Source organism: Staurois parvus, unplaced genomic scaffold (assembly GCF_062004578.1).
Source record: "Staurois parvus isolate SC_StPar_1 unplaced genomic scaffold, SC_StPar_1.0 ptg000048l, whole genome shotgun sequence".
NCBI classification, from domain to species: domain Eukaryota; kingdom Metazoa; phylum Chordata; class Amphibia; order Anura; family Ranidae; genus Staurois; species Staurois parvus.
Window position 1 is genome coordinate 13,396,220 of NW_028317844.1, and position 16,193 is coordinate 13,412,412.

Below are 16,193 nucleotides of genomic sequence, written 5' to 3' on the forward strand. Positions count from 1 at the left end.
ATCCAGACATCAAGCCGCCAGGGCCCATGCTGGTCTGGCGGCCATCTTGATTCAACTCATGGTCAGTCTGTTTTATACTGTTTGTCTATTCCTGCTATGGATCAATAAATATCCCCTGTTGAAGCTATATCACACCATTTTGGCATCCTTTCTTGGGGCTCTTGTTGAGCCTACCACCCACAGAGCCCAGTTAGAGAGGAGCTGAGAGGTGCGGCATCCCATTGATGAACCAGAGGGAAGTCCTTACAAGGACAGAGGAGTCCATAGGAGGACCCAGCTGAGCCACTGAGATGTGATATTTTCTCAAATGTATGATGGAATTATGCATCTGGTGAGTGTGTAATTCACATATTTAATCACCAGAAGATGCACAGTGGATCACTTGAATAAGAGTTTCACGTTATATTTAGACTATGTCACTTTATCATTAGTAGTCACCATCTTGGATGTGCGTTTGCACTTTTGTCGCTTTATTTTTCCTGATATTGGAAATATTGTAACTTCTTGTTATACATCCTTTTAAGAGTTCTGGTCGATATCACTAGCAATTTTATTGCTATTTAATATTTATTATTTTGATGTGGTTTTTGCGCTGCACCTTTATTTATTATACTTGGTCTTTGGAGATTGTTGGTACCTTTCGGTGTACAGCGGCTCAATTTTAAGCGCTCACTTTTATACTTGTATAATAATTGTATTACACCGCGTTCCAAATTATTATGCAAATTCTATTTAAGTGTCACAAAGATTAACTATGTTGTTTTTCAGTTTAACTCATGGATGGCATTGTGTCTCAGGGCTCTTTTGATCACTGAAAACAATCTCGGACACCTGTGATAATTAGATTGGCAGGTGAGCCCAATTTAAGGAAAAACTACTAAAGGAGGGTGTTTCACATTATTAAGCAGAGCACCATTTTCAAGAAATGTGGGGAAGAAAAAGGATCTCTCTGTTGCTGAAAAGAGTGAAATAGTTCAATGCCTTGGACGAGGTATGAAAACATTCGACATTTCACAAAAACTTAAGCGTGATCATCGCACTATTAAGAGATTTGTGGCTGATTCAGAGCACAAACTGGTTCGTGCAGATAAAGACACATTGAGGAAGATTTCTGCCAGATCCATGCATCGGATCAGGAGAGCAGCTTCTAAAATACCATTACATAGCAGCAAACAGATATTTGAAGCTGCTGGTGCCTCTGGAGTCCCACGGACATCAAGGTGTAGAGTCCTCCAGAGTCTTGCAACTGTGCATAAACCTTCTATTCGGCCACCACTAACCAATGCTCACAAGCGGAAATGGCTGCATTGGGCAGAAAAATACATGAAGACTAATTTTCAAACAGTCCTGTTGACTGATGAGTGCCATGCAAACCTGGATGGTCCAGATGGATAGAGTAGTGGATGGTTGGTGGACGGCCACCCTGTTCCAACAAGGCTGCGATGTCAGCAAGGCGGTGGTAAAGTCATGTTTTGGGCCGGAATCATGGGAATAGAGCTGGTCGGCCCCTTTAGGGTCCCCGAAGGTGTAAAGATGACCTCTGCAAAGTATGTGGAGTTTATGACTGACTACTTTCTTCCCTGGTACAGAAGGAAGAACTATGCTTTCCATAATAAAATCATCTTCATGCATGACAATGCACCATCTCATGCTGCAAAGAATACCTCTGCATCAATGGCTGTTATGGGGATAAAAGGAGAGAAAGTCATGGTGTGGTCTCCATCCTCCCCTGACCTCAATCCTATTGAGAACCTATGGAGCATCCTCAAGCAAAAGATCTATGAGGGTGGGAGGCAGTTTACATCTAATTAGCAGCTCTGGCAGGCTATTCTGTAAACAAATTCAAGCAGAAACTGTCCAAAAACTCACAAGTTCAATGGATGCAAGACTTGTGAAGCTGCTATCAAATAAGGGGTCCTATGTTAAAATGTAACGTGACCTGTTAAAATGTTTAAAAAGTTAAAATGTTGTTAAAAGTTTGATTGAAATAGCTTTTAATTTCAGTAAATATGCTGCAAACACAACAAATGACAATGTTCAGTTCTTTACAACCTATAAAGTGTTTTGAAACTTACTGTGCGTAATAATTTGGAACAGTGCATTGTAAGTTTTTTATGTTTAACAAAAATACTGTTATCATTAGGAGGTTTGTTCAATAAAATTTTAATTGTACTCTTAATAGTTGATAACATGAGAATTATGCTGACTGTTATTTACATCAATTATTTAGGTAAATGAGAAAAATATAATTTGCATAATAATTTGGAACACGGTGTATTATAGCGCTTAGTATCAATATGTTAAATAATATTATTATTGTGCCCACACTGTGACAGCAGTGTGGATTCACGGCTGCTCCTAAAAAGTGAAGTAGCACTTAAAAATATATCAATTATTAATAGGTAAGCGCTGTGCTTCAGAAAAACAAAAATCAAAACATCTCTATATGTGACAAGACCAATATCAATAAGTGTGGTTTTATAACCTCCCAAAAAAAGTCTATAATAATAAACATGATACCACATTAAAAAAATGTGACAGTCTTTAAGGACTCAGTGCTGTAAGCCATGAGTCCATGAGTCTTCACCGTTCCAAAACTTTAATCTTCTTCTGGTGAAGCCATTCCTTTGTTGTTTGGATGTATGCTTTGGGTCGTTGTCATGCTGAAAGATGAAGTTCCTCTTCATCTACAGCTTTCTAGCAGAAGCCTGAAGGTTTTGTGCCAATATTGACTGGTATTTGGAACTGTTCATAATTCCCAATTTGGAGGGACGTCCAGTTCTTGGTAATGTCATTGTTGCGCCATATTTTTTCCCCTTGATGATGACTGTCTTCAGTGTGTTCCATGGTATATCTAATGCCTTGGAAATTCTTTTGTACCCTTCTCCTGACTGATACCTTTTAACAATGAGATCCCTCTGATGCTTTGGAAGGTCTCTGCGGACCATGGCTTTTGCTGTAGGATGCGACTAAGAAAATGTCAGGAAAGACCTACTAGGACAGCTGAACTTTATTTGGGGTTAATCAGGGGCACTTTAAATGATGGCAGGTGTGTCCTGACTCCTATTTAACATGATTTTGAATGTGATTGCTTAATTCTGATCACAGCTACATCACCATTTACAAGAGGGTGTGCACACTTATGCAACCACATTATTTTAGTTTTTTTATGTTCACTTCCGCCCCAAAAAAAGATTTCAGTTTGTTTTTCAAAGTTGTACAGTTTATAGGTCTCATTAAAGGTGGAAAAAGTTCTTAAATGATTTACCCTTGTCTCTTCTTTTACATCACAGAAACCTGACATTTTAATAGGGGTGTGTAAACTTTTTATATCCATTGTATGTATGTGTACATACAATGTGTATATATATATATCATATTAATAATTACAAACCATTAAAATGAAATTCCACAGTTTTAGAATTATATAAGAGTAAATATCTAATGCTCAGTGTTTAACTGTTAGGGTCACTCATGGATCACTGCTCACATATTGTATATAGCTAATGGTACATTATAAGATATGATTAAATTGATATAGCATTTTCCTTTCTGTACTTTACACTTGTTTATATATTCAGATCTTTTAGTCACCGGTCACACCGCTGCGATTTGTGTGCAATTTCAGCACGATTTTGGGTGCGATTTCTAAAGACTTTATTGCTACTTGTGAAGATTTTCAACGATTTTTTGCAATTTGCAGTGTGATTTCCATTATACTCTATGTATGTGAAATCATAACAAAACTGCAGGAAAAGCAATGCAAGAACTATTTAAGAAATTGCACTGCAGCAAATCGCACATGTTAAGATACTGGCATTCACATTCATTAGATGCAATTTCAAATACGATTTCAATTTGCAAATTACACCGGTGTGACCGGGCACTTAGTCTCCCAATTTATTGCATTTGCTTGCAGCTCTAGTCTTTCTTTTTTAATTTGAGATTCTAGTAAACGACTGCAGTTTACATGAAGTAATTTTGTGATTTTGGACCTAAATTATTTCTTCCATCTTCTAATGTTCAAGTGTACTTGGTAATAATTATATCAATTTCTCTTTTTTAATGACATATGATAAATGAAAGCAAATGAATGGTAGAAGTACAGAGGAGTCCGTGCCTAATTAGGAATTTTTCACGACTTCACACTGTATGCTGAAGTAAAAATGATAGTTGCAAAGAGAGGGATTTATTAACATTCAAATGTCTCTAAGGTACAAATTAAACATGGAAAATTTGAGCTGTTAGATACAAAGCGAGAAAAGTGTCAAACTGCTCTGTATAGCTATTTTGGTTTACAAGAAAATCTACATCAGAACTTGACCATTATGCAGGGTTACCTATTGTTCCCATGTCTCAAGCAGGGCAATCTATTATCCATTTACAATAGTGATCATAATTGGATAAATGTTTTCTGAACAGATGCTCAAGGTAAGAAACTTCAGAACAGATTAACCAAAAAATATTTGTTTAAAAAAACTTTATAGGGTGAGGCATAATGCCAAACATGCTGAAAAAAAATGTGGGGTTTCCATGTACTCGAAGGAAAAATGAATACCTTAATAATATCTAATGTAATGAAGAAATTGGGGGATACATTTCTATTGCTCAGTGCATGGATGGTTTGTAAAAGCATCCAAAATATAGACTGTTCCGGTTTTAAATTGCATCTACAATAGGTGTTTTTTTGGTTGCAAGCACAAAAGGTAAATTATTTGAAAATATTGAATTCAGGGATTACAGTATTTTACCATTTTGCTTTAGAATAAAAACAATAGTTTTGTACTATTTGGTAGACAGAATTGAAGAAGCCTGAATTGAATGTGGTGGGTAGAGATGTCATGTGTATTTTTGCTGTTTATTTTTAGGATAATCGTGGTATTGAGCCACAAACCTATGGACGAATTGCCTCTTATTATTATCTGAAACACCAGACTGTTCGCATGTTTAGGGACCGACTGAAAGCAGATTGCACAGTTGAAGATCTGCTTTCTGTACTGACAGTAAGAAACCTTTATATTTTATTGATTGTTGCTCCTAATCATATGATTGATTTAATATTCTAACTGCATTTTACTTTGTGTTCTCTCATTCATTTAATGCACATTTTACATATTAAGACATTTGATGGAACATCTACTAATTGTGGGTCATCGTTTGTTCTTGGCACATTATATGCATTCTTTGTGTTTTGCATGCAAAGACGATTACATATTCCTTGATTTTTCAGTGGAACCACTTCCAAGAATTTTTCTTAACTTGTCCTCCATTTTGTGCTATTTAATTATTTGCTGACATGCCACAGTACTTGTACTTCAGCAGGGTGGCAGCTGCAGGCCGTACCGTATGTCATTACATGCTTCTGAGTGCCCTCGCACGCCTACTCCCCTGTGATTTGACACAGCGTGAGTTCATCAACAGAACCTGGCCAATGATTCATGGTCGGGACCTGCTGATTGGCTGTGTCAAATCACAGCCTAGAGCTTTGTGTTGGTAAACAACAGAGCACTATACAGAGGGTGCAATCGCTTTGTTTCTTTTTCCTGCTAAGCAGGAAAGAGAAATAAATTGATCTGTAGTACAAAGCAGCACACGGTATGCACATTAACACTTGCTAGGCTCAAAATAAACCCCTTGATTGCCCCTAGATGTTAACCCCTTGCCAGCCATTGTCATTAGTACAGTGACAATGTATATTTTTAGCAATTATCACTGTATGAGTGTCTCCGGAGATATTATTGTCATTTAGTCAGTTCCCACAATGTGTCAGATTGGCGCCATTACTAGTATATAAAAAAATAAATAAATACAAATTCCAGTATATATCCCATAGTTTATAGACACTATCACTTACACGAAAACCAATTAATATACACTTATTGGGATTTTGTTTTACCGAAAAATATGTAGCAGAATGTATTTTCGCCTACATTTATGAAGAAATTAGTTTTTTTTTTATTGAATGTGTTTAATAGCAAAAAGTAAAAAATATTTTTTTACAAAATGTTTGGTCTTTTTTTCATCCATATAATAAAAAACTCAATGGCGATCAAATACCAACAAAAGAAAACTCTATTTGTGGGGAAGAAATTATATAAATTTTATTTTGTTGGTGTTTCTTGACTGTGCAATTTCCAGCTTAAGTAGCACAGTGCTGTATAGCAAAAGATGGGCTGATCATGACGGGGGCAAAATCTTCCACAGCTTAAGTGGTTAATACATACACAATAAGCTTTATGTTTCAAAGACGTATTAATTGAAATAGAGACCATAGTAGCAACATAATTATGTAGAGAAAATTTGTGTTTTATGAAAACACTAAAGGGACATATAAAGAGGGAAATGTAGACCAAATAAAGCAATAAAATAAGTCGCCATCACTACAAATTAGTAAAAAAGACAAGCTGCTAATAACTATTAAACATAGCAATTTTAAACAAACTTGTTGATAGGTTTCCCTCACAGCTGGTTTTGTGATGTCACCAGTGTATCTCAGCTATGTATTTTAATTATTTGCAGCCATCATCTCCGCTTGTGCTCTTCTATGTGTATAACTGTTTATTTCCACAGTATAACTTAATTGTTGTAAAAAGGAAAATGTTTGCTTATTATGTAAAGCTATGTTAGTACAGAGTATTGTACTGTGTTTTATTTTTTTGTAACTTTTTTTCTCAACTGACATGTTAAATGTACGTTTCTTTCATTCTTTCCATTTCCACTGTATCAGTGTTCCATCTGATATTTCTGACAAAAGACACAAGTTACTTTGTGTTTTGGGTTATTACATGTTTTTAGTGTGTTTAAGATTTAAATTGTACCCTTATTTTCTGAAATTCTGACATTTTTCAATAGTTTTCAATTTTGTTTTCACTAGGATAATGGATTAAATACAAATTTTAGCTGCACGATAGTAGATTTAATTTTTAGTGATCTATGCTTTTTTAACAAGCTAATCCTTTGGTAAAGTTGAAGTGTGTCTGAGCAAAAAAAAGTAGTACCTATCTGAAACATATGCACCTATCCCCACAATTTTTTTCTAGAGAGTGCAAAATCTGGTGCAGCTCTGCATAGAAACCAATCGGCTTCCAGCTTTTTTTTTGTCAAAGCTTAATTAAACAAGCTGAAGTTAGAGGCTGATTGGCTACCATGCACAGCTGCATCGGATTTTGCACTTTCCAGTCTTAGTAAATCATCTCCATACTATAGGAGCAATTCGATAACGCATTTCTGACACTTTTCTCACAAGGTGTCCATAATAACAAATCCTGTTCCAAATTAATGGAAGCCATGCAGCAGTTTTCTTGCTCCAACTCATTCAAAAGATTCGGGTAGTTCTAGTGTGTGTCACCTTTATATTCTGGCGCTATCGCTGCAAAATAATTCCTTTAGAAATACCACCAAATCTGTAATAACAAAAATGGAGTTAAATAAGACTTCAATCATGTTGGATTTAATTTTGCTGCATGTGTAAGTATTATATCTCAGCCAAAATGTTGCAGATTTATATATAACTTACCAGTTAGCAGTTACCTGAATCTGTGGCTAGTTGTGCCATTTTTTGCATGAACGGGAGACAGATTTCTGAAGATTGTCTCTTTATGAATTCCAGGGTGGTTGCAAACTTCTTTAGACTATACACAGAGCTGAGTATGCTCATTCTCTGCATTTTTGGCACCAGGATGAATCAACTCCTGTGTAAATGCAGGGAAGTCATGTCATCCTGCGTGACCCAGTCAAGATGGCTGAAGATGCCAAACCCAGAAGAAGATCAAGTGAAGAAGTCAGTGCTGTGGAGGAAACTTGCAGCCATAACATTGCTGGAGGAATGGGTGTGCATGGGCTTTAGTTCCACATTAAATACAGGAAAAACAACTGTTGATCCAAAAATCCAATGAGCTCAAAACCCTCAGTTTGAGCCAACATCGCTGCCTGTTTGAGTTGATATCTCTGCATTGAAAACCCATACCGTTTTACTGTATCTACTATGTCTGGTTCTCCTCATTGGATTACAAAATTCCTCACTTATGTTATGGAAATGAGTATAGGAGGTGTTCTATAGTCTAGCGGGGAGAACTGGGCAGGTCTGACAACACTACTTGGGATTTCAGTACAGCAGGAGTACTGTGTTGTCCACTCTTGGTGGTAAGGAGCACACTGGATTTCATATCGAGTATATTTCTTTACTTGTACATGAACATTTTAAAGGGCTAAAACATGTGAAAATGTGCATTTATTGCAAGGATTTACTGATTTTTTTTTATTTTGTGCAGACATTCAAATATGCTCTAGCTTAGTAGTACAACTACAGAGGTCCTCTAAACATACCCTGTTTTTTTACATAGATTTAGTTTAGCTTTAATTAGTAATTACATTCACTTTCGAGGTGTCCCCATTAAAGGTGTAAATTGAAAGATTTTATGAGTCTGATTCTTGTAAAATAAATGATACAGCATTTTGGAGACTTTTTTTTTTCCCAGAACTTTTTTTTTTATGCTGTGTGAATTAATGAGCTTCCTAATTAAGGCAATTGCTTCACACATCCATTGTCAGCTAGTATCATTGCATCTGTCTGGTGCTAATGCCTTTTCTCTACTTATGGAAGCATTTAACAGTTTTGGCAACAGGGAATAACATACCATGGGGTAAATAGGCTAATTAGCTTTAAGTGAAATTGTCAAGGGAAAATTACACAAAAAGTAAAGCGGGATGCTGTGAATATACAGAAAGATAACAACATAATGTTGAAAATTCCTGTATTCAAAATTATTTCTTTATTAAATGGTAAAAGACTTGTGTTTTGCATGTTCGGCTTTCTCCTTTTTAGTTGGACAAGCCACCAGCGGGCTGATCCCTGTTAGCCTGACCTCCCTGCTCTTCCATCTGCCGTGAAGTCATTTCATTGCACCTATACTGTTAGACAGGCATTGGAGGATGGGCACACTACTACAAAACACACAAAGCAGTTTATACTAACTTTATATTCATACACTTAATCTAAACAGTAAATAGTGCTAATAATAGTTCTACCATTTGATATATTGTTACTTAGATATCAGTATTCATTTTAGAATGTTAATGTATTTTTCCCTCTTTGCACAATATGTCGACTAGTCATTGTTGCTGAACAGATCTACAGCATACAGTAATAATGTGGTAATAATTTTCTACAGCAATCCAACAAAATCGGAAAATGATCTGTCACTACTAACAAGAAAATTCTGTGTCTGATCCAATCTTTAGCAGCCAGAATTAGTTTGTTTCTCACAGAGCTTTTAGTATGAAATGCAAGCTCTATACAATTCTATACAAATACACTGCAAGGAGTAAGAGGCTACTCCGTGTTTGAGAAAGAGAGAACGTTCTTTTTTTTTTTTTTCAAAAACTAGGTTCAGTTCACATGTCATTAAAAGGGGCCTGGGCATATGCTTATGAAGCCATTTAAATGTGCACCACATGCCTGGGTTTAGGTTGGACAGAAACCTACACACAGATATTTAAAGTGACAATAAACAATATCCTTATTCAACAAAAAAGAAATAAAATCTGTACACATCTGCTACTTAATGGTCCTGTAATCTATCTTTCATGAGATTGTTTCTTATTGTTTTTTGCTGCCTCATTTTAATGTCATCCATGAGCTCCTAAACCTCTCCTTTTGCTTCTCACTTTCATTTGTTTGGAATGAGCAGTGCACATTGTGGTTATGTTCACTGCTGTATGCACACTACAAATTTCATGGTCCTTAGTCCACTCCCTAGTCCATCTTGGGAGGGAGCAAGAGAGGGTGGCTAGGTTCCTGCATAGAGTGGGAGCATGAAGAACATAGTCATACTCTAACAGGAAAACATCACAGTGGGAAAAAAAACAAGGAATTTGGGTGAGAACCATAAAAGGTATTTATAAGAATACATACCTGAAAATAATTATTTTTTAATTCAAACCGTTTAGTGTCACGTTACGTTAATTTTTTTTCTCTTTTTGTTTGGCGAAGTGGTTCCTGCTTCTCCCTCTTGTTTTTGGCTTTCCTTCTCTTTCTGCTCAGTTAAGTGAATGACATGGCAGCCGGAGACTAAGAAACATAAATGCTGAGTGCACTGAGTACTGCACTGATCACTATAGAGACTTACAGTAGGTGGTGGTAAAACCACATGCTGGAGATGAATGTCAGGATGGAAAGTTGTATAATCCCTCAGGTCATAGATTGAAATGATTTTGAATGATAAATGTTTTGTGTTTTTATTATTGTTATGTTATATGTTAACATTGAATTCATGGGGTCTAGGTTTGTGTAATGCAATACAGCTTTAATTTGCTTAAAAAATGTAGGTTCATCAAACTTGTTTTATTCTTGTTCACTGTTTTTATTAGTTTAACAAAGGACATGGCTGTCGAATTACAAAGAATAATAAGGATCGTAGGTTAAACAGTAAATATGTAGGAAGGCATTACCATTGACAGTATTAGAATAACAAAAGATAAACTGTTATTCAAAGGTGTAATTGAGATTCTTCATTATAGAGCCAAGCGAGTAGGGAGAAATATTGCGGACATACAACCATGGGTGAACTGTTCATAGTGGGTAATTTTACGTTAATGGATATCTGGAGGTAGGTAGTGACCTGCTGCGAGTAGCCAAATCTGATGTGGCAGGAGAAGGTGGGGGGGGGGCTGAGCAGGGAGAAGGGGGAGTCCCTTGGGGTCAAAGGGAGGTCTGGCACTAAAGAGAGTAAGAGATAATAGGGATAATAAAAAGCCCTCCCTGGACCCCAATGACCCGAACAACCTCAGACCCATCTCCCTGCTCCCACTTACATCTAAACTCCTCGAGCGTCTCGTCTACACCCGCCTATGCTCTCACCTCAACGACAACAACCTCCTCGATCCCCTACAGTCTGGCTTCCGCCCCCTACACTCCACCGAAACCGCCTTACTCAAACTCTCCAACGACCTTCTAACCGCCAAAGCTAATGGCCACTATTCAGTGCTCCTACTCCTTGACCTCTCTGCGGCCTTCGACACAGTTGACCACCCCCTCCTCCTCAAAATACTACACTCCCTCGGCCTCAGAGATTTTGCTCTCTCCTGGCTCTCATCCTACCTGTCACAACGCTCTTTCAGCGTTACCTATAATGCTACCACCTCCCCCTCACTCCCCCTCTCTGTTGGGGTCCCTCAAGGCTCTGTCCTTGGGCCCCTTCTCTTCTCCATCTACACCTCCTCCCTTGGCCAACTCATACACTCTCACGGCTTCAACTACCACCTCTATGCCGACGACACACAAATCTATCTCTCAACCCCCACCTCACCCCTTCGGTCTCTGCCCAAATCACACACCTACTGAGCGACATATCAGATTGGATGTCGCTCCACTTCCTTAAACTGAATCTCTCCAAAACCGAGCTCCTTGTCTTCCCCCCAGCCCGAACCCCACCCCCCATTGACTTCTACATCACATCCAACAACGCCAATATCAAACCCGCTCTGCAGGCCAGAGTACTTGGTGTCATTCTGGACTCCAACCTATCCTTCCAGCCCCAAGTCCAATCTTTAACAAACTCGTGCAGACTCCACCTCCGCAACATCGCCAAAATCCGCACGTTCCTAACCCCAGAAACCACTAAACAGCTCATCCACTCCCTCATCATATCACGACTCGACTACTGCAACTCCCTCCTCACTGGCCTGCCTCGCCGCTGGCTATCCCCGCTTCAGTCGATCCTGAATACGGCTGCCAGACTCATTCACCTTTCCAACCGCTCCATTTCCGCCACCCCCCTCTGCCAATCCCTCCACTGGCTTCCGATTGCGCAACGGATCAAATTTAAAATCCTAACACTGACGTACAAAGCTGTCCACCATACTGCCCCGAACTACATCACTGACCTAATATCCAAGTACCGCCCAACACGCACACTCCGCTCCTCACAAGACCTCCTTCTCTCTAGTTCCCTGGTCTCCTCCTCCCATGCCCGCCTCCAGGACTTCTCCAGGGTGTCACCCATCCTCTGGAACTCCCTGCCCCAACCCATCAGATTATCACCTACTCTCCTCTCCTTTAGGCGCACCCTGAAAACCCATCTCTTCAGGGAAGCCTACCTCACCCCCTGCTAACTTGCTGACCTCCTCCACTCTTCCTACCACTCCATCCCCCACAGCTATCTCCTCCTGTACCACTATCCCATCCCTTCTAGATTGTAAGCTCGAAAGAGCAGGGCCCTCGATCCCCTCATGTTTTGCATTGTATTGGTATTGTTCTGTCACATGTTCTGTCCCCCTTTGTAATGTACAGCGCTGAGTGAACTATTGGCGCTTTATAAATACTGTATAATAATAATAATAATAATAATAATAGTTAATGAGGTGGAGACAGAGGTGTTAGTAGAGCAGGAGAGAACCATCAAAGTGAGGGGGTAAGAAGTGGCAGATCCATGACTGCCATAGATTAATGTAATGTTCAATCCTATCATGAAGGACTGCATCAATTTTTAGCATGGATCATAGCTTTTGTGACTGTCTTTGGTGAGTTAGTCTTCCAGGCCTTCACTATAGTTTGTTTAGTGGCTGTTGTTACTTGGAGTTGACAGTTTAAATACAATTGGGGTGGCATACGTTAAGCAGTGCTAGAAGAGGATCAAAAGGATCACAGTAGAAAACAGTGTAGAGATAATTCAGATTATTTCTTCCCACAAAATGGCTAACTATGGGACAGGACCACCAAATATGAAAGTGGGTACCACTGTCAGCTCAACCCCAAAAGCATGTTGGTGGATGGTTGGGAACAAATATAAACATTCTAGAAAGAACTAGCTATCGGCTGGTCAAAACGTTATAAATAGCTTTTAACGCATCAAACTTACAGTTGTAAGAAAAAGTATGTGAACCCCTTGGGATTACGTGGAGTTTTGCATGAATTGGGCATAAAATGTGCTCTGAACGTCATCTAAGTCACAACAATAGAAGAACACAGTCTGCTGAACATAATACTACACAAACATTAGATGTTGCCCTGGTTTAATTGTACATAACATGTAAACATTCACAGTGCAGGGAGGAAAAAGTATGTGAACCTTTGGACTTAATAACTGGTTGACCCTCCTTTGGCAGCAATAACCTCAACCAAACGTTTCCTGTAGTTGCAGATCAGACCTGCACAATGATCTGGAGTAATCTTGGACCACTCCTCTTCACAAAACTGTTTCAGTGTAGCAATATTCTTGGGATGTCTGGTGTGAATGGCTCTCTTACGGTCATGCCACAGCATTTCAATCGGGTTGAGGTCAGGACTCTGACTGGACCACTCCAGAAGGCGTATTCTGTGCTGTTGCAGCCATTGTTTTGTTGAATTACTTGTATGCTTTGGGTCATTGTCCTGTTGCATCACCCATCCTCTGCGGAGCTTCAGTTGGCGGACAGATGGTCGTACGTTTTCCTGCAAAATGTCTTGATAAACTCTGGAATTAATTTTCCCATCAATGACAACAATCCGTCCAGGCCCTGAGGCAGCAAAGCAGCCCCAAACCATGATGCTCCCTCCGCCATGTTTTACAGTGGGGATGAGGTTTTGATGTTGGTGTGCTGTGCCTTTTTTTCTCCACACATAGTGTTGTGTGTTCTTCCCAAACAACTGAATCTTGGTTTCATCTGTCCACAGTTTATTTTGCCAGTAGTGCTGTGGAACATCCAGGTGCTCTTTTGCAAACTTCAGACGTGCTGCAATATACTTTTTGGACAGCAATGGCTTCCTCCGTGGTGTCCTCCCATGTACTCCATTCTTGTTTAATGTTTTCCTTATTGTAGATGTGTCAACAAAAATGTTAGCATGTGCCAGAGATTTCTGTAGGTCTTTAGCTGACACTCTGGGATTCTTCTTTACCTCATGCAGCATTCTGCGCTGTGCTCTTGCAGTCATTTTTACAGGACGACCACGCCTAGGGAGAGTAGCAACAGTGTTAAACTTTCTCCATTTGTAGACAGTCTGTCTTACCGTGGACACATGAACATCAAGGCTTTTAGAGATACTTTTGTAACCCTTTCCAGCTTCATGCAAGTCAACAATTCTTGATCGTAGGTCTTCTGAGAGCTCTTTTCTACGAGGCATGGTTCACATCAGACAGTGCTTCTTGAAACCAGTAAACCCAAAACAGGTGTGTGTTTTTTAAGGGCAGAACAGCTGTCAGCAACACATCCAATATCATCACACTGATTGGAGTCAAGGTTGGCTCACTCCTGGCTCCAATTAGCTCTGGGAGAAGTCATTAAGCTAGGGCCTCACATACTTTTTCCTCCCTGCACTGTGAATGTTTACATGTTATGTGCAATTAAACCATGGCAACATCTAATGTTTGTGTAGTATTATGTTCAGCAGACTGTGTTCTTCTATTGTTGTGACTTAGATGATGTTCAGAGCACATTTTATGCCCAATTCATGCAAAACTCCACGTAATCCCAAGGGGTTCACATACTTTTTCTTGCAACTGTATTTTAATGTTAATAGCACCGGAAATGGTAGAGATTTTTAAAGTGAACCCATGCTTTGCCCCATGTAATGCAAAACAACAGGTGCACAAAACTTTTCTCTTTGCCATCAGCTCATACAGAAAAGGACCTACTAATTGAAAATTACAAAAGAAAAAAAAGCAGACTTTGCTGTAAATTTTGATTCAACCTAATATTTTAAATAATAAAACAACTTAATGGCATTGACAAAATGATTGTACCCTTAACCTAATATTTTGTTGCACAATCTATAGTTGCGATCACTGTAAACAGGTGATTTCTATAGCTCTTAATGAGAATTCTGCACTTGCCAATGGGTAGCTTGGCCCACTGTTCTTGAGCAAACTGTTCCAGGCCTCCCAGGGTTGAAGGATGCCTTCTCCAGACTGCATTTTTCACTATAGATGTTCAATAAGATTCAGATCAGGGCTCCTAGAAGGCCACTTAATAGCGCAATGTTTTGTATGTATGTTTTGGATCATTATCCTGTTGGAGAACCCAAGAGCTGTGACTAAGACAGTGCTTTCTGACATTGGACAGTAGATTTTTCTCTGAAAGCGAAGATCCTAAGATTTCATTGTGCCCTTCCCATATTCAACACTCTGCTCCAGGTGCAGCAAGGCAGTTACAAAACCTAGCTGAGCCTTCTCCGTGTTTCATCATAGGTACTGTGTTCTTTTCTTTAAAAGCTTCCTATTTTCGTCTGTTAACAAAGGGTTGATGTGACAAAAAGCTTCCCAGAAGCATTGTGGATTGGCATGATGCATTTTACCAAATTCCAGTATGGCTTGTTTGTTTTTGGACATTGGAGTCGTCCTGGATCTTTTTCCTTTGAGCCCAACTTCTGAGTGATGGATGGTGCAGTTCGACACTAATGTACCGCGACTATGGAGTTCAGCTTGTATCTTTTTGGAAGTTTTCCTTGGCTCTTTGTCTACCATTTGCGCGATCATACCGTCCAATCTTGAGAAGATTTTCCTCTTGCAGCCACATCTAGGAAGGTTACACTTCCATGGACCTTAGGTTTCTTAATAGTATTTTGCAACTGTATTCACAAGAACATTAAGATGCTTGGAGATGGTCTCATAGCCTTTACCATTGATATGTGAATGTATTATTTTCTTGCTGATTTCTTCAAACTACTGCATTCATCAAAAGCCTGCATACAGTTTCTGAGGGCACCCAGTACCACAGCACTGGTTCGAGGATTCTGTGCAACTGAGCATTCACTGTTTCTGTGCCACCCTCTGGGAACTTACTGCATACCTTTTCCTATTTGGATGAGATCTCCAAAACCACACCTTGGACACATAGGTGATTTCTGTCATGATACCTGGGTTTGCTGTGGCCTAGATGGCTGAGAGGAGGCATCTCCCTCTCTCCATTATTAATGCCAAGCTATTAGTAGCCCTATGCGGACAAATTTCACAAACTTGGCAGGTTATAAACAGAAGAGAGTCAGATGGTCTTGCTAGCTCAGGCTCAGCTTTTAGTCGCTTTGGGGGAATGATGTTCTTCCTTTCAGGTCCTTAGTACCCTTTCTTTTGACTTTCTGCCTTCCTCTGGTCCTTCAGCAGATCATTCAGCCTTTGCCATCTTCTCTTTCCTATACAGAAATTCATTTCTGCCATATTGTCACAGTTTATGGGCAGAATTATTGCTCTTACTGCAGCCATTAACAACAGGGGTCACAAATG

At 39.2% G+C, this 16,193-nt stretch overlaps 1 protein-coding gene across 1 annotated transcript in view; it reads left to right on the forward strand.

The window, feature by feature from the left end:
• ASCC3 (activating signal cointegrator 1 complex subunit 3) overlaps positions 1-16,193 on the forward strand; it is a 915,848-nt gene that overhangs the window by 799,018 nt on the left and 100,637 nt on the right. Inside the window, exon 35 of the mRNA XM_089665174.1 lies at positions 4,869-5,003. Coding sequence (XP_089521300.1) covers positions 4,869-5,003 — 135 coding nt within the window. The remainder of the gene's footprint in view (positions 1-4,868; positions 5,004-16,193) is intronic.